This window comes from Trichechus manatus, unplaced genomic scaffold, assembly GCF_000243295.1.
Source record: "Trichechus manatus latirostris isolate Lorelei unplaced genomic scaffold, TriManLat1.0 scaffold00130, whole genome shotgun sequence".
Classification (NCBI taxonomy): domain Eukaryota; kingdom Metazoa; phylum Chordata; class Mammalia; order Sirenia; family Trichechidae; genus Trichechus; species Trichechus manatus.
The window spans coordinates 6,360,260-6,381,685 of record NW_004444066.1 but is presented as its reverse complement, the minus strand read 5'-3'; the positions used below and the strand labels follow the sequence as shown (position 1 = coordinate 6,381,685).

The following is a 21,426-nucleotide window of genomic DNA, read 5'->3' as shown; positions in this document are numbered from 1 at the left end:
ATTTAACAACACGGATACAACCGACCTGTAACCTAAGTCTCCTGTTCGGTAATGCAAGCAAACAGCTTGTTTCCACAGCTACTCTGTGATTGGTTTAGGTGCCATCCCGGCCGATTTTTGATTGGATGAATTAATAGAAATGGTGTCGGCCTGACCTACTCGTGGCCAATGTCGGCCCACTACTGGCTCTCCTGAAAGCGGACAGACACGTGGCTAGCGCAGGTCTGGCTGTACGTGGGCGGACCTAGTTTTGCTTACCGCGAGAGGGCGCAGACGGTTCCTCGTTGCCACAGTCGCATTTCCCATAAAGCCTCCGACCACCAATCAACGGTCTGTCTCCATACCGCTTTCAAAGTCGGCGGGTCCTTTGCCCAATAGGAAGGCGGAAGAGTCCAGCTCGAAGATTGATGGAAAGTTTCTCCAATCATCTTATAGATCTCCGCTATCTCCGCCTGTCTCGCACGGGATTGACGATTCTTCCGGCCAATAGGGGACGCCGGGTCGGCGGGTGGATGAACGCGGCCCTCTGTAATGGCGGAGCGTGGCGGGGACGGGGGGGACGGTGAACGATTCAACCCGGGGGAGCTCAGGTAAGGGGCGCTGCCTTCCCTCACATTTCGGTTTCCGGAGGCTTAGGGGCTAGGCCTGCCGCTCAGAGATCCGAGGCGGAGGGTGGGCAGCGAAGCCGCAGCGCCTCAGGGCCGGGACCGCATGGGGTTGGAGAAGGGGGAAGGGGAAACCGGCTGAATGAGCGAGCCGGGCCGGGCTGGGCCGCGGCCTCCTCCACGTTCTCGGGGGGCTCCCTGCGGCTTTCGCAGGGCCCCGCCGCCCTCGCAGTTCGCGGTCCGCGGTCCGGCGCTCCCGCCTTGGGGCCCCGCCTTAGCCGCCTGCCGCCTCCTTCTCGGCTGTCCTCAGCCTTCCCCCCGGCCACTCTGCGCCGCGGGCCCAGTTTTCCTCTTCGACGGGCCTCCACTCCGCAGTTAATTCCCCGGGACCCTTCGCCACTGCTGGGTGCCTTCACGCCCTCCTCAGCCCTTTGGGTCCTGAGGTTTGTTTTCCTTCGTCCCCTACTCCTTGCCTTTCTTAACTTTGTGGCTTTTCTTTTCTCTTATTTTTTCCTTGTCATATTGTAGTTGTGAACAACCACAATTAGCAGTAACCGTTTGTTAGGTGCTTACTGTGTGCCACTAAGCCCTTTACTTAAAGTAGCTTCTGTCATTTAATACTCACAACCACGCTTTGGAGTAGTTGCCATTCTCATTTTGCAGGCCACAGATCCTGGAAATCTCCAGTTAAGTTACTTGCCCGTCTTACAGGTGAGGAAACTGAGCCACGTAGAGATCGCATAGGTGGAATTGTGGTTCCAGGAAGTGCCTTGAACCCCGGCAGTCAGGCTCCAGAGCCCTCCCTCAATCTTGATGGCTGTTGTACTCTTCTCACGCCCTTGCCCTAAAGGTCCCTGGAACTTCTATGTCTATGGAATTTTAATTAAAAATTTGGTAAAGTAAAAGTATTCCGGAAAAAATCCTTTGTCAGTGGTTTTTTGATGAAAAAGAGGCACTATATGTACATTTTATATATTTTGTTCTGGTTGAGAAAAACATCATTTCAGATGTTTGAATTCCCATTTTGAGCTGTGCCGTTGTCAGCATTTAAAAATGAAAAAGAACAGTGTAGGTTATGAGGATCCTCTAATATTTCGAGGGTATTAAAAAGATGAAATTGTATAAGGAAATGGGAATTGTTATCCAAGGTTTTAGAAGAAAATAATTTCTTTTAGGTTCTAAATTGTCACACAAAAAAATCCCAGTTTTGGAAGAAATAAAATCTTATTTCAGAGATGAACCTCAAGTCCTCTAAACCTCACATATACATGTTAGTAAGAAGTAATCAGAGTGCATTGTTAGGGTCCTTCAACATTAGTGATGGAAGGTTTATTCTGATTCTGATCTCAAGAGAAGGTCACTTAGCTACTCTCACATCAGTTTATTAGGGAATATTAGTTTGCATTTTAGAGACTGTCTTTCTTCAGCTCTGCAATGAATAGACTCTTTAGACTTTATTGATAATAAATGGCCATTGTTGCAAAACTGAATTGAGTAGGCTTTTAAATTTGGTGTTCTTTTGCAAATATAAGGAGCCCTGGTGATGCAGTGGTTAAGTGCTCGGCTTGGCTGCTAACCGAAAGGTCGGTGGTTCAGACCCACCAGCTGCTCCGTGGGAGAAAGATGTGGCACTCTGCTCCTGTAAAGATTGCAGTCTTGGAAACCCTATGGGGCAATTCTGCTCTGCCCTGTAGGGTCACTATGAGTCAGAATCAACTCAGTGGCAGCGGGTTTGGTTTGGATATTTTTGGCTTTGCAAATATAGTATATACCTTAACTTTTTGGATTGGAAATTGCTTCTAGAGCATATTGTACAGACCTTTATTTTAGCATTTGTCATGATTTATGAGAATTAGCTATTTACATTGCGTCTTTGATGGCAGAAATTGAGGCTTAGCTTTCATATTTGTATCCTGAGTGCTTTTCATGGTGTATCCATCCCAATACCTGGCAAATAAGGTGTTCCATAAGATATATGGTAAATAAATGAAGGTAGAAGATTTAGACATGGTTAACGGATTAACCCAGCATTTACTGAGGGTGTGCTACATGATAGTCACTGACCTAGGTGCTGACAGTATAGCCTTGAATCAGATCAAAAAAGTGCTTGTCCTCAAAGAGCTTCCTTTCTAATTAAGATTGATCTAAATTCTAAATTAAACCAACTACATCAAATGAAGTCAACCTGCAATTGTGAAGTGATTTATCCAAGGTCATTGGGTGGTTGGCAGGATCTGGACTAAAACCTAGCTCTCCTCAGACTTAGTGGTCTGACCTCAGTGGTGTTCCTTGCTGGAGGAATCGCAGAAAGAATGGCCCCTGGACTCTCTGTCAACCCAGAACTAAAACAATTCCCGAGGCCAACTCTTCAGACAAAGATTGGAGTGGACTATGGGACATAAAATGATACTTGTGAAGAGTGTGCTTCTTAGCTCAAGTAAATACGTGAGACTGAATGGGCATCTTCTATCTGGAGGTGAGATAAGAAGGCAGAGAGAGTTAGGAGCTGGTTGAATGGAGACGGGAAATCAGGTGGAAAGGAGGAGCGTACTGTCAGTATAGGGAGAGCAATTAGTGTCACATAATGTATGCATAAATTTTTGTATGAAAGACTAATTTGAATTGTAAACTTTCACTTAAACTACAACAATAAAAATAATAATAATAAAACCTAGGTTTCTTCACAGTCTACTACATAATTTGCCTACCATATATTCATAGATAGGACTAGAGGATCATATCTTTCCACGCCCCCCCACCCCCATTAAAGTATTTACAGCCTTCACAATGGGGGGATTGCATATCTGAATAGAGTACTTCCAGAGAAATGTATTACATTTCTATTTCCATGGTGTTCTTGTGAATTTTTTTTCTTTATATGTGTGTGTGTGTTTCTATTCATAGAAGTAGGATTTTGTTTTCCAAAAAGGTTGTAAGTGGTAGGAATGCAAACATCTACAGTGGGCAGAACTGAATAGGAGATCCAAATGCCATCCATGCCTTTATGATTGAGGGCCATTAATGTAACTTTTAGAGTCAGATTTGTATAGATCTTTTACCCAGGGCCTTTATCTGTGACTACTTTATGACTTATCACAAGGTACTTTCAGTCTAAATTAGCTCAGTGGTAAAAATAGGAATAAGAATACCCTGGTATTACTACTGATTTTCTTAAGCAAGTTGTTTTTCTGCACCATAGTTTCCTCTGTAAAAATGGTGTCAAACTTACTTCATTAAGTTGTTGGGAAGATTAAAAGAGTTACACAAATAAAGTCCATATAACTGTGCCTGGTACGGGTATAGTAAATACCTAGCATTGGCCATTATTATTAAAACACTATTTGAGCCCCTGCCATCCTGGGCACTCAGGTGCAGCAGTATACTAAGGGGAAACTATACATTAGTGGGTAGATACATGAGTAAACAAATAAGTGAGTTATTTTTTCATAGCAGTTACCATAATTGAAAATTCAAATTGAGTAATATGACAGAGAAGGGCTGAGAGGCCGCAGGTGGGGAAGGAGTTTGAGGTGACATTTAAGCTGAGGCTGAATAATGAGGAGCCATCCATGTGAAGATCTAGGGAAGAGCTAGGGAAGAGCATGCCAGGCAGAGGGAACAGCAAGTGCAAAGTCTTCATGGGAGTAATGAAGTATTTGAAGATCAAAAAGAAGGCTAGAGTCTGTGGAGAGGTCAACAAGGACCAGGTCATGTAGGGCCAATACTAATTACTATAGTAATAATAGCTAACACTAATATTAATACCATTTAAACACTTATTAATACTCTTACTCTGCTGATGTTAGGGCAGTAGTAATAATGTTGTTAGGTGCCATCAAATCAGTTCTAAGTCTTAGTGACCTTATGTATAACAGAATGAAATGTTGCCCAGTCCTGTACCATTCTCACAATCGTTGCTATGTTTGAGCCCATTATTGCAGCCACTGTATCAGTCCATCTCATTGAGGATCTTCCTCTTTTTCGCTGACCCTCTGCTTTACCAAGTATGGTGTGCTTAATGATAATAATAGCTAATACTTATATGTGCTAGGCACTATTCTGAGTACTGTAAATATTAACTCGTTTAATCTTCATTGTAGGTCTTGTAAGGTTGTTGTGACAATGCAGTGGCTATAAAGAGCTAGCTCATGGGGTACATGTAGCTGGCATCAGGAAGTGGCAACTTTAGGCTGTAGAGGAGGAGATGTGTGAGTTTTTGTCATCATCTTAGTGGCAGACTTTTAAAAGCCACCCAATCAAGTTAACAACAAAGTGTCTTTTACAGGTAAAGCACTGTGCTAGGTTTTGTTGGGAATGAAAGTAATAATAATTGAAATAGTTTACTATGTACCAGGTATTATCTTAAGGCTCTCATGGGGGTTGTCTCATTGAACAGAGATGAGTTAAGTTTATTTCTGTTCCCCACTTATTTACATCTGAGGTAACTATCCTGACATGACCCTTCCGTGATCCTAGAGCCCAGACTCTTAACTCCAAGCTATAGCCAACCCATTACCAAAACAAACCCACTGCCGTGGAGTCGACTCTCACTCATAGTGACCCTGTAGGACAGAGTAGAACCGCCCCATAAAGTTTCCAAGGCTGTAATCTTTATGGAATCAGACTGCCACATCTTTCTCCTGCAGAGTGGCTGGTGGATTTGAACCACTGACCTTTCAGTTAGCAGCTGAGCACTTAACCACTCAGGCACCAGGCTCCTAAAGCTATAGCTAGAAAGTATGAAATTCCGAAGAAATTCTGTAGATTTTTTTGGAACGGGAGAGACAGATTAAAAGGAAATCTAAGAGTAAGGCATATTGCTAACTCAAGACTGAAACAATCTTTCCTTGGTGGTTAACTTTTTTTCTGTCCCCAAAATTAAGACATTCTTTCAGTAACAGTGGCAGTTTATCTTTCAGAGGTGCATATAATTGAAAAAGACTCTCTGTTTGTTCTGATACAATCTGTATCCTTATTTGCAGGTTGATAATAGTGTATACCTCATAAGGTTACTATGATTAAATGACTTAATATTTGGAAAGAGTTTAAGAGGACTGCCTGCCACATAGTAAGCACTTTTAAGGGTTAATAATATTTTTAAAAAAGCACTAGTGGTAGGAGATAGGTTAAAAAAACAAACAATATCATCTGCTGTGATATTACTTAACTGCATAAGTGCTGTGGAGAAAATAAACTGGGATGTTTAGCTAGAAAATTAGGGGTGGAGTATAGTGGAGGGGAAGGCTTTCCCTTTAGAGAATTCTAGTAATCTCTTAAACTCTGCCCCTCTCCTCTTTTTAAAACTTTCTATTTGGAATAATTTCAGAAAGTTGCAAAAATGAAGATAGTACACTTATTGTTAACAGTTTACCTCTTTTGCTTTATCATTTGCATGCATGCTCTCTGTCATTCTGAACCATAGCCCTTTACCCTTAAATACTTGTATGTGTTTTCCAGTGTCATCAATTGATCCAATAAAGCTATTTATAGCATTTTTTCCTTCCAGTACAGGATCTAGTCTAGAGTTAGTTTTGTCATGTGTCTTTAGCTCCTTTAATCTGGAACATTTCCACAGTCTTTCTTTGTCTTTTAGGACATTGACTTTTCTGAAGAACTCAGGCCCCCCCCCCCCCTTTTTAATAGAACATTTCTTATTTTATATTTGTCTAATGTTTCTTATTACTAGATGCAAATTATATATTCTTGGCTGGAATACTGTGTAGGTGCTGTTGTGTCCCTCTCAAACACAGTGTCCATCTATCCTTACATGATACTAATTTTGATCACCTGGTCAAAGTGTTGCCTGATTTCTCCACTATATAGTTCGTGTTTTTTTTTAATCCTCCCTTGCAACAAATAAGCAGCGTGTGGGGCGGTATTTTAAGACATCCAAATATCCTTCTTATCAAAACTTCCTCATAGACTTAGCATCCATTGGTCATTCTTGCTGATCTAGTTTTTACCATGATGGCTGCAAAATGATGAATTTCCAACTCTGCTAGCTCTTAAGTGCTTTTAAAATTTGATGTAATTAGAGATCAGTAACTACAGTTTTGGAATTTTGAGAAACAAAAATTTATTCATTGCTTTACCACACAGGATGGCTCAACAGCAGGCTTTGAGGTTCCGAGGCCCGGCTCCCCCACCAAATGCAGTCATGCGCGGCCCACCACCTCTCATGCGACCTCCTCCACCTTTTGGTATGATGCGAGGTCCTCCTCCACCACCTCGGCCCCCCTTTGGACGTCCTCCTTTTGATCCTAATATGCCACCAATGCCTCCTCCAGGAGGGATTCCTCCACCTATGGGCCCTCCACACCTCCAGGTAAACAACGAAGAGGTTGTTATTTCTTTGTTGGCATCAGCATTAGTATTATATATGGATTCTGCATTAAAAACTTTTGTTCTTAAATAATTTTTATATATAGGAAAATGGGAGCTAAGGAAAACATCCACACATTAACATGTTGCTTCCAAAGCAGTGGTAAGCGTTAATTAAGATAGAAATTCAGAACAGGAATCTAGATGGTGGTAGAAAAGTATACGTATAAAACTAGGATTAAATAGGGTAATTTTTACCTGCCTTTATCCCTGAAGATTAGTAATCTGTCATCTTTACGGGAAATAAAGTTTGAAATCTTAAGTTACAGGGGGAGAAATTTATTTTCAGTGATACATGTTGCCAATAAATATAAATATGTATGCATATATATTCCTGAGTAAATATTTTCAGAAATAATGCCTAGGATAGATCCTGAAAGGTGACAACAAACACATTTTATAAGCACAATATATAGATTCTTTTTCTCTTCCCTGGGAAGGGGAAAAGTAGAAAATAGGATTATTTTACTACTTTAGAAAGGGATTTTTATGGAATTTCTTTAAATAGAAAACTTTCTTGGTATTTTAATGTGGAGCATTTCTCCCTCTGGTGCATCTAGACTCTAGACTCACTCTGAAATGAGGTCATAAAGGTATTGACTCTCAAGTGTTTACTTTTGGGATTATATATATTTTTTGAGTATGTATCTGTGCTTTCTTAGTTTAACCAGTTAATTCAATACTAACACCAAATAAATACAGTAGTATCATCTGCCTACCATTAGCTTAGATAATTAAGAATTAACTATATTAAAAATAGAGAAAGATAATGATGTGCTGTTTTAGTAGATAGGGTTGTGTTTATGGTAAAGACATAAGGTTTTAATACTTTGCTTAATAATTGTAATGCCTTCCTAGTAATGAATAGTCCCTCCCACTTTTTAAAACAAATTGCTAAGTGGTTTTATATTTTCTTCAAGATTAGAAGAAGAAATAGCTTTTTGACCTACTGACTCTGGAATAGCTTGGTTCATATGAATTTGTTCTAATCTATGCCATTAAGAGTTAAGCCTACTTTCAGAGCATTATAAAATGTAATGTAACCCTCTAATGGAAATATACCAAATGTTGTAACAGGATACTTTCTAATGTTGTGGTGCTTTTCTTGGTCTTGATGGATAATTGTGGTTTTACATTAAATCCAAGTGATTTCCAGCTAATGGTGCATGAGACATATTTGGGTTGGATATTTCATAGGGTCCCTATGAGTCGGAATCAACTTAACGATGAGTTATTTTATAGAACATGTGTTGGTGCTTGAAAGACATCAAACTGAATCCAAAAAAATTGGAGAAAGAAAACATTTTTAGAAAAAGGAGACATAGTTTCATGTTATTAGTATAGTGTCAGTTTCATTATCCAGAGTATAGTGCTTTAGATAGTTGGATTTTAATATTAATTGTAGATTATAGAGGAAATCTGTTTTAATCCTTGTTCAAAATCTGTTTTTAAAGTGTCAGACCACTTTTCTGCTTTAGTAAGTAAGATATAGTGATTGCAGTTGAATTATTTGGTGCAGGAATCATTGAAAAATGACAGTGAAGGAAGTATCAGAGATTGGAGAGAATTGGTATTGGCTCTTGGAAATTTTTTAAAAAAGTATATCTTGAGTTGAATTCTAATTTTCCACTAAAAGTAAAATCGGTAATTATTTCACTATGTCTTTTAAACTTACCCTTGATGTTCTTGTTTCTGATGAGCTGTATTGTTATATTAAAAATATCAATCAAACGCCAAACCCTTGCCGTCGAGTCAATTACAATTCATAGCGACCCTGTAGGACAGTGTAGAACTGCCTCATAGGGTTTCCAAGAAGTGGCTGGTGGATTCAAACTGCTGACCTTTTGGTTAGCAGCCGAGCTCTTAACCCCTGCACCACCAGGGCTTCAGTATTAAAAATAGGAGATGATCAGTATTTTCCTAGCCAATAGATTTTTTTCTTGTAGGAAAGTAGAATAAAAGGTTAAGTATATTTGATTTTTTTTTGGATATTGTGTTAGTTTGCAAAATAATGTTTCTCTTATTGTTGGTATGTGTTGTTGGTGAGCTCTGGAGTCATTGGTGTGCCTAGCTAGGGTTTATGCCCTTTTTCTTGGGCAAACGCTTTCGAAAAGGTTGTATTTGTTACTGTGTTTTGTAAGATGCTAAAGACCAAATTCTATTACACCAGACTTTTCATTGGACTAAAGTAGGCCTTAATTTTTTAGTTTAGTTGTTTAGTCCTCAGCAGGATATAAAAATAAATTTTTTTAAGAAGTAACATAGTACCCAGTGTATGAAAACTGCAGATAAAACACTCATAATTCCATAACCCATAAATGACTATTATTAATGTTTTGATACATTTATTTCTTTCCTCAGTTTGCTTAATGATCATTTTTGTTAGAAACGTTCATTTACACACGTTCATTTACACAACCTAGATGAAAGTATTTAAATAGGCTGTAATACTGGTTTTGCTTATAGTGCTTTACTTTTGGGTATAATTCCATAATAATTTGAAGGAAAGAACGTAAATACAAGTCACCATTATTGTTCTTGTGCATTAATAGAGACCACCTTTCATGCCTCCACCCATGGGAACGATGCCTCCTCCTCCGGGTATGATGTTTCCACCAGGAATGCCTCCAGTGACTGCTCCTGGTACTCCAGCACTGCCTCCTACTGAGGAAATATGGGTTGAAAATAAAACTCCAGATGGGAAGGTAAATTATAAAATATATTTAAGTTGTTATCTTCTTGATGACTTAGATATTTGGCAGATTGAGATATCAATTATAGTATCCTTGCCAATTAAGAATCAGCCTCAGGCAAGCAAGGGATGGGGTATAACTTCAGGAAAAGCTGACTGGATTTCTTTGGTGACATAAGGATGTCTGGAGTACTTAACATAAATTTACTTATGATTCTGGAAGCTTGTATTTTAAATATGTGTTGGGAGTCCCCAAGAGCACCCCCAGGTTTGGAGATTCACTAGGAAGACTCATAGTTTTACTCACTGCTGAGACTGATTACAGTGAAAGGGTACAAAGTGAGCAAAGGGAAAAGACGCATGGGTGAAGTCTGGAGGAAACCAGGTACAAACTTCCAGGAGTCATCTCCAAGTAGAGTCACACAGGATGTGCTCAGTTTCTCCAGTGTGGAGTTCCAGCATCATGTGTGAAGTGTTGTCTGTAAGGGAAGCTCACCTGAACCTAGGAGTTGAGAGTTTTCATTGGGGGCTAGTCATGTAAGCACCCTCTGCCAGAGCATGTACCAAAATTCCCGACTCCCAGGAGGAAAAGTGTTGAGCATAAACCACATTGTATAAGCAGTTTAGGTACTATGAGCCATTATCAGTTAGGGAATGGTGATAACCCTTTTGAAATCCAAGTTCGTAGATGCCAGCCAAGGACCAACTTTGCAAACAGACCTTTTCTAAGGATAGTCTCAGGTCTGCTGTGTTAACTCTTTTCTGTATGAAATATAACATTGGTTTCCCTTTTCTGTGTATGTGTGTGAATTCAAAATATGATATGTTGATTATGGAAAATTAGAGGAAGGGAAAGAGAAGGAAGAACTACTTACAGCTCATAATATATGAGCAGCTAATTTTGATGTATTTTTTTCTAAGTTTGTTTTTTAAATACTTTTTGTCTTAGTCATCTAGTACTACTATAACAAATACCACAAGTGGATGGCTTTTACAAAGAGAAATTTATTCTCTCACAGTCTTAGTAGGCTACAAGTCCATATTCAAGGCATCAGCTCCAGAAGAAGGCTTTCTGTCTCTGTCGGCCTTCTCATCAATCTTTCCTTGGTCTGGGAGCATCTCAGTGCAGGAACCTTAGGTCCAGAGGATGCACTTTGCTCCCAGTGCTGCTTTCTTGGTGGTATGAGGTTCCCATGTGTCTCTGCTCACTTCTCTCTTTTATATCTCAAAAGAGATTGGCTTAAGACACTGTCTAATCTTGTAGACTTCATCAATATAACTGCTGCTAATCCATCTTGTTACATCACGATAGCATTTACAACACATAGGGAAATCACATCAGATGATAAAAGAGTAGACAGTCATATAATACTGAGAATACTAGCCAAGTTGACAGATACTTTTGGGGGACACAATTCAATCCATGACACCTTTTAAGACAAAATATATTTGCATTATCATTTTTATTGATAGTGACAGATTCTATGAGACCAATAATTTGCTTCCTCTGCAGGTGTATTATTACAATGCTCGGACACGTGAATCTGCATGGACCAAGCCAGATGGAGTTAAAGTTATTCAGCAGTCAGAACTGACACCTATGCTTGCAGCCCAGGCGCAAGTTCAGGCCCAGGCGCAGGCCCAAGCACAGGCCCAGGCGCAGGCTCAGGCTCAGGCCCAGGCCCAGGCCCAGGCTCAGGCCCAGGCCCAGGCCCAGGCCCAGGCCCAGGCGCAGGCCCAGGCCCAGGCGCAGGCCCAGGCCCAGGCACAGGCACAGGCACAGGCACAGGCACAGGCACAAGTCCAGGCCCAAGTGCAAGCACAAGCAGTAGGAGCTTCTACCCCTACAACCAGTAGCCCAGCATCTGCAGTATCCACTTCAACATCATCATCCACCCCCTCCTCTTCCACTTCTACCACAACAACGGCCACTTCGGTTTCGCAGACAGTATCAAGTGAGTACCGGCCAGCATATGTTTTTACTTCAGGGCTAGAGAAATGTACAAGTAGGGACGGTATTACATTCTAAAATGATCCTTGTGTTTCTGGTATTCTTGATGTTTTTAAAATTTTTGTCATTAGGACTTTTGGATTAGAGAATAACAGTTTACATTAGTAGAGGAAAACATGTACCTGGTTGCAGTTCATGAAACTAAACTGAGAAAGTGCAGTTAGCTGTTCGAATTGGCCAGCAGTAATGCTAAGTGCTGCAGATTTTGCCAAACAAATGTAAGACTTGGACCCCATCTTAAAGAGCTTCCGGTTTTTCTCACTGAAGAGGCAAGAATAATACATGTGAAGCAATTAGAGGATAGTGTACAAAATTATATAGTGAAAATAAAAGGTTATAAGAATTCAAGAAAGGGAGAGATGTAGGTAGACTACATGGGTATTGAAGTTGATCATGAAGGATGTAGTGTAGGATTTGAGTAGTCCAGCAGGTGAGGAGAGGGCTTTCAGGTAGAGGGAATAGCATGAACAAAGGTCAGGAGATGAGAATAATGTAGTTTATGGGATTGTGTAGGAAATTCTTCTGAGGCGCAAGGGTTTATATTGGTTAGTGGCTTGGATAAGAGTGAGACCAGGTTATGAAAAGTCTTAAAAACAGGCAAATTGGTGAGACAGGCAGTGGGGGGCCTGTATAAATGCAATATTTTGGAAGATGTTTTTGATGCTGGCTTTGTGGGTAGTGTTGAAATCAGATACACTTAGTAGAAACTTTTCAGTGATCTTGCTTACAGATGGGTAGGGCCTAGAGTGGGATGCAGGCAGATGAAGTGGATGGGGAGTTGAGATAGGAGCAGTTAGAAAGGCAAGAGAGTTTTGCATTTTAAAGTCACAGATACTAAAAGGTTAGATTTTTTATAAAAATGTTTGAGAGTCAAATACCAGCAAATTTCATGGATGAAGAGAGAAGAATTTATCAATTTGCTTAAAAGATTGTAGTATCTACACTACTTCTTTAGTTCTGTTTTTTATTCCTTCTTTTGTATATGTGTGTTGCCACTTATTCGCAGGCTGAGAGTGAGCCCACATATATTTAAATGATTTTTTTTTGACTTGATTATTTGTTATGATATTGGTCTAAGGATTTATAGTTATCCCTACAAGGTAATTATTATTAAGTTTTTTTTACTACCTGGATAAAAGATAAGAAAAAACAAAAGGGTTTTTTTGGTTAAAAAATTTTTTGGTAGCTCAGGGAGCTTGGGAATTTTTATTAGTATATAAAAGTTTATTGTTGCCCTATGAGAAATACGTGAATGAGGGACATTTCCTTATACTTTATTCAAATCTGAATTCACTTTATTTATATAAGAAACTGAAGATGTAAGATACATATAATATGGAGAGGTTTTTTTTTTTTTTAAGCTACTTAATGTTTTTTAGACCACTTGGAATTGTACTAAATAGAAAAATGTAAATACAAGTCTGTTTTCTTTCATGGCTGAGGTGAAGTTTAATATGGAAGTGCAGCAATGATACAAGCTACTATTTGATGATCTCTGCCATTTTTTAGGCTTGTCCTTACAAAACCTGTATGGCAAGGCAGAAAGCTGCCAGTTTTCATGGAGTACCTGTGGCAGTGATGGGAGAAAGGGATTAATAAAAGCAATACTGGTGTACATGGAGGCTCTGTCTTGCTAGTATTTTATTCCCTTCTTAGGAAGGAGGTGTAGTAATACTGCATTTTGTTTTAAGAAAAGTGGGTAGCCAAATTCTTTGTAACTCTCCTATGCAGATTCCTTTTCTTTATCAGAATGGTCTATCAGTAGCTGCCAGCTATCCTGTGATTATCTACTGTATTTAGAAATCCTGCTCACCATTTTTTACACTGTCCCTCGGTGATTGGGAGTCCATTATTCTGAGAACAAAATAGAAAAAAAAAATGACTATTAAACATCAGTTTTGAAGTTGTCTTTCTATTTCTGACATCCCTTTTTATTTCACTTGATTCAGTATCATGAAGCGTTGCCATACTGCAGTTTTAATGTTTCTCCTCCGTTATATAATTACTTGTCTTTTTAGTTAAGACCTGAGACTGGATTAGAGTATATTTTGAGGCCTATTTCTTCACCAGTTATTTTGACAAATGGAGTTAGTAGGCATTTACCCACTAAAGTCCCAGATACCATTCTTACAGTTTCCTGTTAATTCTTTTATTGCGCTTTGCCTCATGACCAAATTCAGAAAATCCTGAGCCAACAAGAGGAATGGGTTGAGTGAATACTTCTTGCCATCTTTTTTTCCAGTTGAAATTTAACTTGTGTTATTTTCCTGAATATAGTACTTAGGGTCATAATTTTAGTAATTATATCTAAATACTATATATTTAAAAATGTAATTCTGGAACTACAGGGTAGATCTATGGGTAAATGGGTCTAAAAATTAAGAATATTTGTATTTTAATCCCACTGAGCATAAACTCATTTTATCTTGTGAAAGATTGTGAAAAATGATGATGCAGTCCTACTTCTCAGTGAAATTGTGAAGAATAATTAGCTGTATTTTCAGCCATTATATTAGATTATAAATGCTAAGTGGTGTATGTATGGGACTGGGCAAATGTTGCATGTAATTTGTATTTTTCACACTGTTATAAAATTATATTAATGTGATACTGTACCCTAAGGCTAGGTCTATGCTAGACCAACAAATCATTCCTGGGCCCCTGAAGATACTTGTTTGGCCCTGCTGTCTATTTAGCCAAGGTGAGTCCCTTATTAACAAGTATGAAATTGCTCACATCTTTCCAGCCTAAGTGAGTTTTTCATTATTAGCAGCTGGAAAAACGAAGTCCAGATACTGACATATTGTGTTGTCAGTTTGGATTAGTGGGTGGTTTGTATTAAACAGTGCACTTTCCCTTAGATTAAAATTCGTGTAAAGACTTGGGAAAGCATTGTTTTTATTTCACTTAATTTGATAAATTTATTCTTAGACCAACAGAGGTAGAGTTTGGCACTTTCTTTTTCTTACATCAAGAAAAAGAGGAAATATTTGTTACCAATGAGTTAACAAAATGAGTTTTGTTATGAACAAATAACAAAAATGTTTCATAGTAATATTTGAAAACTGAAACTTTAAAAAAGTATTAAATATGGTTTTTTTTTTTTGGTCGCAGTTTAATTTTAAATGTGATTGCTAGGGATGAAACATTTTATTTTTGACACTTAAAAATGTCTTAGGAGAGCCCAAATTATCCTGAATTTCACATTCTCCTGGTCTCACAGTGGAAACCTGAGGTGGTGTTTTTTTTTTTTTTTAAACTTTTTGTTTTGCAGTAATTGTAGAGAAGCCTGAATTATTTTTGGCTCCATTTGTTCACATCCAGTCAGTCATCAATCAGTCATTCATTCACATATCTTTTTCTTTCTGTTCTTCCTTGCTTGGACATTTCCAGTAGTGTGGTAATTGCTGTTCCTTTCTTTCCTGTGCATCTTGCAGGTTAATTCATCAGATAAACAGTAATTATTACTCTTTTATACACAAATATTTAGTCTGCTCCCCCTCTTTTTTTACATAAATGAAATCACACAAATAACTCACAAATGCATCCTTATAAAAATTAAACTCCAACGAAGCATATATAGTAAAAAGTGAAAGTCTTACCCAGTGGCAACTCTGTTAGTATATTTTGATGTGTTTTCTTCCAAATCATTTTCTTTGTATTTATATACATTTCCCGTTTTTCTACCCAGTAAAGTGCAGACTCATTAGCATTCTGTTCAAGGCCTTCTCTCTGCCTCTGGCCTCCCTTTCCAGGCATAACTCATTGGTTCTGTTGGTATACCCAATGTTTCACTAGTTGACAGCTTACCCTCTGTTTTCTAAACACTTGCTTGGTGTTCCCTTTGCCTTTACCTGTACTTTTTATACCACTTGCTTGTTTTCTTCTTCTACTTCCCCATTTTTCTCATTGAGATCCAAATCTTTCAAGGCCATTATCCCACTGTAAAATTCTCTGTGCCCCTTTACAGTTAGAAATGGTCTTTAGGTCTTGATTTACTCTTAATTTATTCCATTCAATTTGTATTTTCATTATTTTTTATATTTTTTATTTAACTATTTTCAAGCTTCTTGAAGTCAGAGATCTTTTTACAGATATCTTGCAGTGCATGGTATGGGCCCATAAATACTTATTGAATGAATAAATGAATGAATATAGTAACATGGTTTATGAAGGAATGATACATTTTTTTTATCTTTTATCAGCACCCACAACACAAGATCAGACCCCAAGTTCTGCTGTTTCAGTTGCCACGCCTACAGTTAGTGTTTCAACTCCTGCTCCTACAGCCACACCTGTGCAAACTGTTCCCCAGCCGCACCCCCAGACGTTACCTCCTGCTGTTCCTCATTCGGTACCTCAACCAGCAGCAGCAATACCTGCTTTTCCACCAGTAATGGTACCTCCGTTTCGTGTTCCCCTTCCTGGCATGCCAATTCCACTTCCAGGTAAACCAACAGATTATAATAGTCTTTTTAGCTATGTTTTCCATATTGTCAGTTAGTTTGTTCTCATGTGTCTGTTACATTTGAAATTTGCCTTGAATCTCACCTGTTTGAAACGTTTTTGAAAGATTCATGGCTAACTACAGTATTTTCTCTTAAGTTTTGGTAAATGTCCGTTTTTTGTTGTTGTTTACATGTCTTAAAACTAGAGTCACATTTAAAACTACACTTACTTTGGATAATGACCTCAATGAATTAAAAATGATCATATTTTCATGTAAATATGTTCTAAATGCAATATTTTTAAGGGATCGAGTCTATGGATTTGAAAGTCACAAGTCATAACAGCTAATACAGGTTGAGTGATTTATATACTGTATACTGTTTTAAACACTTTACATGTATTAACTTATTTAATTTTCACAATCATCTTATGAGGTAGGTACACAGGCAGGTTAAATTACTTGCCCATGTTGCATAGTTGTTAAGTGATGGTGCTGAGATTTGACCCTAGTCACTCCAGATCCAGGTACCTTGCTCTTGATAACTGTGTTATATGGGGAAGAAACTGTGAGTCACTGAATTATAAAAAAATTCATATAAAACAGGAACCAGCAGTTTCCTTTGTAATGATTGTGAAGTAAAGTTTAACATGCACCAGTTATAAGTTTAAATACGTGATTATGGTGAATTCATTTGTTTTATTGTCTTAGGGGAAATGGTCAAGACTAAAGAAGGAACTAAAAGATTGTAGAGTAGAATTCTTCCCATAGGGATTAGACATTTATAGCGTTGGGCATCCTAATTTGAATGCATTTGCTGTTGTTAAGCATATTTAAAATGAATGAATTTTATTTCTGTAAGGGATCCTTGATCCTTGGTCTATTCTCCTCGTGTATAGATGAAACTATTAATACCGTAGATCAAGATCACAGAGCTAGTTTGTAGTGAAGATGAATAGAACGTAGGTTTGTCTCCCAGTTTCACATTCTGTCACTATTTATTGTTATTTTATTATACTAGTTTCTTTTTAAGAACAGGGTTATAATATAGCATCACTGTTGCCCTAGTTACCTTTTTCCTTGTGACCATTTTGAAAGGATACTTTTTCAGGTGTTACCCATGGCAAGAAAAAAACAAAACCCCAAAAATTTCAAAAATTTTTTGGTAAAAAAGCCTTTTTTTCATTGTTGATATAATGTTAGATAATTTACAATTCCAATATGTGATGTTTGAGAAACTAAAATCATTTAAAAGTATGAAAAAACCAAAAATGTTTTCTCTGAAACTAGGGGCTATCCCTTTAAGACAAGCAGCTGGATACTTCTCCTTTGCATATACTTTTTGGAGAAAATTGGTAAATGGAGAATAGATTAATGTTCATCATAACCTCTTCTTGCTCCAAACCAAACCCAAAACCCGTTGCTGTCAAGTGTATTCTGACTCATAATGACACTGTAGGACAGAGTAGAACTGCTGCATAGGGTTTCCACGGAGCAGCTGATGCTGACCTTTTGGTTAGCAGCCGAGCTCTTAACTATTGTGCCACTGGGCTCTGCTTTAGGGTCAAGGATAGTGTTAAGACTAGATCCTGAATTCTGAGTGATATAGAGGAGTTGAGGTTGTTAATTCTGTAGGGAAGACTGAGAAGGTAGCATGATAACTTTGTTCAAGTATATGAAAGGGTATTGTCTGAAATGACTTGTTTTGTTTTAGAGGTTCAACAGTGAATGAATGGTACAGAGTAGCAGAATTCACTTCTGTAGCAAGTGGAACTTTGTCACAGTAAAATTCTCCCAGCTATACCTGCACTTCGATGTCATGGTCTCCCTGATCCTCACCCCCATCATTAAAAATTTTAGAGCAGGTGGTAATGACTAATTGGATCACCAAATGTAGTGGTACCTGTGAGGTGTTTGGCAGTAAAGGCATTCTATGAATGGCAGTCACTAACGACATTTTGTGGGTCACTTGGAAGAGAATTTAGATAATCTGTAAGATTTTACCCAAGATACCAAGATTTTTTGGAGAAGAAACTAGTGGGAACGGAAGCATCTTTGGTATTGATATTTGTTTCTATATTAAGGAATTTTTGATATTAATATTCATTTTTCTCATTTTCCCTTTTAATTCAGTCCTCCAAGATGCATTAGTGAAAAAGAAAGAAAAAGAAGAGTTGTTTTTCTCCTCCTCAAGCCTTCATTAGGTTTCATGTACATTGTGATCCATTTCTCTCTGTTTTGCCTTCTTTATTTCAACTTGGCAGCAAGATGAACAGGATGGATTTGAATGTAATTTATCTGGGAGCCTTAACTTCTATTTGAAATAGCATTGTTTGGCTCCAATGAGGATGATTAAGCAAGAGGTAGTCAAGGTGAAAGAAAGGAATGGAAGAATTAGGTAAATACAGAAGTAAGAGGTGGATATTGGAGATAGTAAATTGGTTTAGGATTATAGGATTTCTGCTTCTAAAACTATAAAATCTTGATGGGAATTTTAGGAAGCTTACTGTCATAGCATTAGAATTATCTAAGAGACTTAGTGTAATTTTCTAATTGCTTAATAGAACATACTTTGAGGACAGAGTTGTAGGAAAATTGAACAAATGATCCCTTAAAAAAAGATGAAAAATGTAGTTGTGTGGTTATTTTGTGAGTCTTCATGATAATGCATGTAATCACTGAGAGAGAAAAGTGTGAGTTTATCTTTTTAGCAGGAGAAGAAACATGTATGACCTTTCAGAATGGTCTAATGTTGATAGTCAAATCTAGAAGAGTTCTGTGTCGGCCCAGTTGATTTTAACAGTGGCAGTTAAGTCCACATTAATAGATTTTATTTTCTTCTCTTTAATTTGTATGTTTAAAATTATTTATTGGAGGATGATTTTGGAGAACAGTCTTTGAGAATAGAGTTCATGTGTTTTAAGAATTGAATTTCTAGTGCTGGCATAGTTAAGTTCAGTGATCCTGCAGATGGCAGTATTTATACTAAGTTAATACATGCTATAACTTCTTAGCCTAATGGATTTTTCCATTACTTTCTTTAAGCATTAGGGATAATAAAAGTATACATATAACTTTATTCAGCACGCTTGTATGATCCAGTGCGTTTGTTCTAGTTTCAGAATTAATAGTTTAGCTTTAATATTCTTTGTTTAAAATAGTAATTCAGAAATAAAAAACTCTTCAAAAATCGGCAGTATTTTTTTCGTGTGTGAGTGAACATAATTGTAATTACATTGTTTATAAATCCGGATGTTTGATTTTAATTTTAGTCTCTGAATTAGGAAGTTTTTCATTTCTGGTCCTTTATTGGGGAAGATAATTATTATTGTTACTATTTTTTAATTTTTCTGGGTACCAAACTAAGTTTAGTTTTTTCAGTGAAAAAGTAAAAATTATTTCTCCTACCCTTTCTTCACGTTCAGCCCTTTCTTGAAAATTTTTTTAATTCACCTTCAATTTTGAATTTCCTCAATCAGTCTTAGTTTTCCAACTTTTTCTTTCATTCCCTTTTTTAAAATCATCATTGCAATGCATCATGATGAGTCTTCGTTCTTCTAAGAACTGTACGTAATTTCCATTCTTTAATACAACTGCTACTCCTTTAGCTAGATAAAGGTTTCTGCAGCCATCAGCCCCAATAGTTATTAAGTGATTTAAAGGGACTGCATTTTTCTTAATGTTTTAGCCGTCTCCACAGGGTACCGACCTCATGGGATTCCACAGAACAGGCAAAAACATGGACACTTTGTCATTAGTTCCATAGCTACCCTCCTTTTCATCTCTGCCCTTCTTTTATTTAAACTATTATTTGCAATGGAGTATTTGGATACATCTCTTATCTTATATTCTTCCTTTCCCTTCCACTGCTCTTTGTCCTTTTTCCTTATCTACTCTGCATGGTTGTGGTCGGTGCTTCAGCTCCTGTGTGTAGTTCCAACTTAGCAGCAGCATAAAGAAAGATGAGTGTTTTGTCAGTGTCATGCTGCATCTGCCTTTCACTGGTATCTAAGCAACGGCAGCATGGGTTGGATGTCCTGTGGGAAAATGCCCTACATGAGAACTTGTCAGGTACATGTAATGAAGGGGCTTTCCTTTATTGAATTTAATCTCCTGAGACTCCTTCAAATGTTGTCATAGCTGGTTTGATAAAAAGGTAATTGATGCTGTAATTTAGAATTAGTATCATTGGATTTGGCACCACTTCCCACAAAATGTCAACAAAAAGAAATTTTACTCCATTCTTGGTCTTTTTCATTGGAAGTAGCATTCTAAATTGTAGTGGTAAATTATTTCCCTGAATCCCAGTGGTAGCTGACATACAATGGCAGCTTTCCAACATATGCTTGCTTATCCATTTTACAGGTGTAGCAATGATGCAAATAGTCAGCTGCCCGTATGTAAAGACAGTCGCTACCACCAAGACCGGTAATTTTTAAAACCATCTTAGTTTGTTTTGTCTGTAAGTTGGCATGGTAGTGAATGTTGTTGTTTATCCTTTTATTTATTTATTTTGCCCAAGTGAGTGGATTTTTTTATATTTTTCTTTTTAACGAGCAGTATAAATGCAGTTGTCATATTTGGCCAACACTTAATTTTCCCAATTGCCTGTAGTATTAGCTTCTTTGGTTCACAAAAGCAAATAAGGTCAGATCACTTTATATCTTAATTTATGTAATAAGTGTAAACAACTTCATTCTCATATTCATAACATTTAATTTTATTTTTTGATGTGTGTTTTTAAGTTAAATATAAAAAAATCATTTCCATGTGTAAAGTGACATGATTATGCTTGCATGCTAGTGAGTATATGTGTGTGAATATTTTTGTGTATAGTACGAATTTATATTTTATAGTTGTTGAAGTAAGGCAACTACCAGAAACTTAAATTCTAGTATACAATTTGAGTTTTTTTCCTCCAATTTTGATTCATATATCTTTATATTATAGTACTAGCTTGTAAAAAAGTTCAAAAAAAACAAAACAAAAAACTTGGCTTGTCTTTTAAAAAATAGAAGGAGCTTTGCTTCCTTTAAGAAAAAGAATAAACTAACTTACTTAAAGAGTTTATACGGATATCTGACTTAATCATTTAGTATATTAAAGAGATTTGATAAACTCATTTACTTTTAAAGTGAGAGTTTTATTCATATCTTTTTTAGGTGTCTTAACTAGAAAGTAATTTTGCCTCAGGAAATAAACTTGTTGCCTTAATTTCATAAGAATTTGAAAAATTATATTTATAAAAATAAATTTTATTCATAAGGAGAAAATATGCCATAATTTTTAT

The 21,426-nt window shown here is 37.4% G+C and overlaps 1 protein-coding gene across 2 annotated transcripts in view; it reads left to right on the top strand.

The window, feature by feature from the left end:
• The first annotated feature begins 492 nt into the window (after window positions 1–492).
• Window positions 493–21,426, top strand: part of TCERG1 (transcription elongation regulator 1) — a 63,840-nt gene continuing 42,906 nt past the window's right edge. Inside the window, exons 1-6 of one of the 2 annotated variants that reach the window (XM_004384941.1) lie at window positions 493–590; window positions 6,705–6,930; window positions 9,539–9,691; window positions 11,192–11,633; window positions 15,895–16,137; window positions 20,502–20,564. In XM_004384941.1, coding sequence (XP_004384998.1) covers window positions 532–590; window positions 6,705–6,930; window positions 9,539–9,691; window positions 11,192–11,633; window positions 15,895–16,137; window positions 20,502–20,564 — 1,186 coding nt within the window. In that variant the 5' untranslated portion in view covers window positions 493–531. The remainder of the gene's footprint in view (window positions 591–6,704; window positions 6,931–9,538; window positions 9,692–11,191; window positions 11,634–15,894; window positions 16,138–20,501; window positions 20,565–21,426) is intronic. The other variant, XM_004384942.1, reaches the window with a different exon arrangement.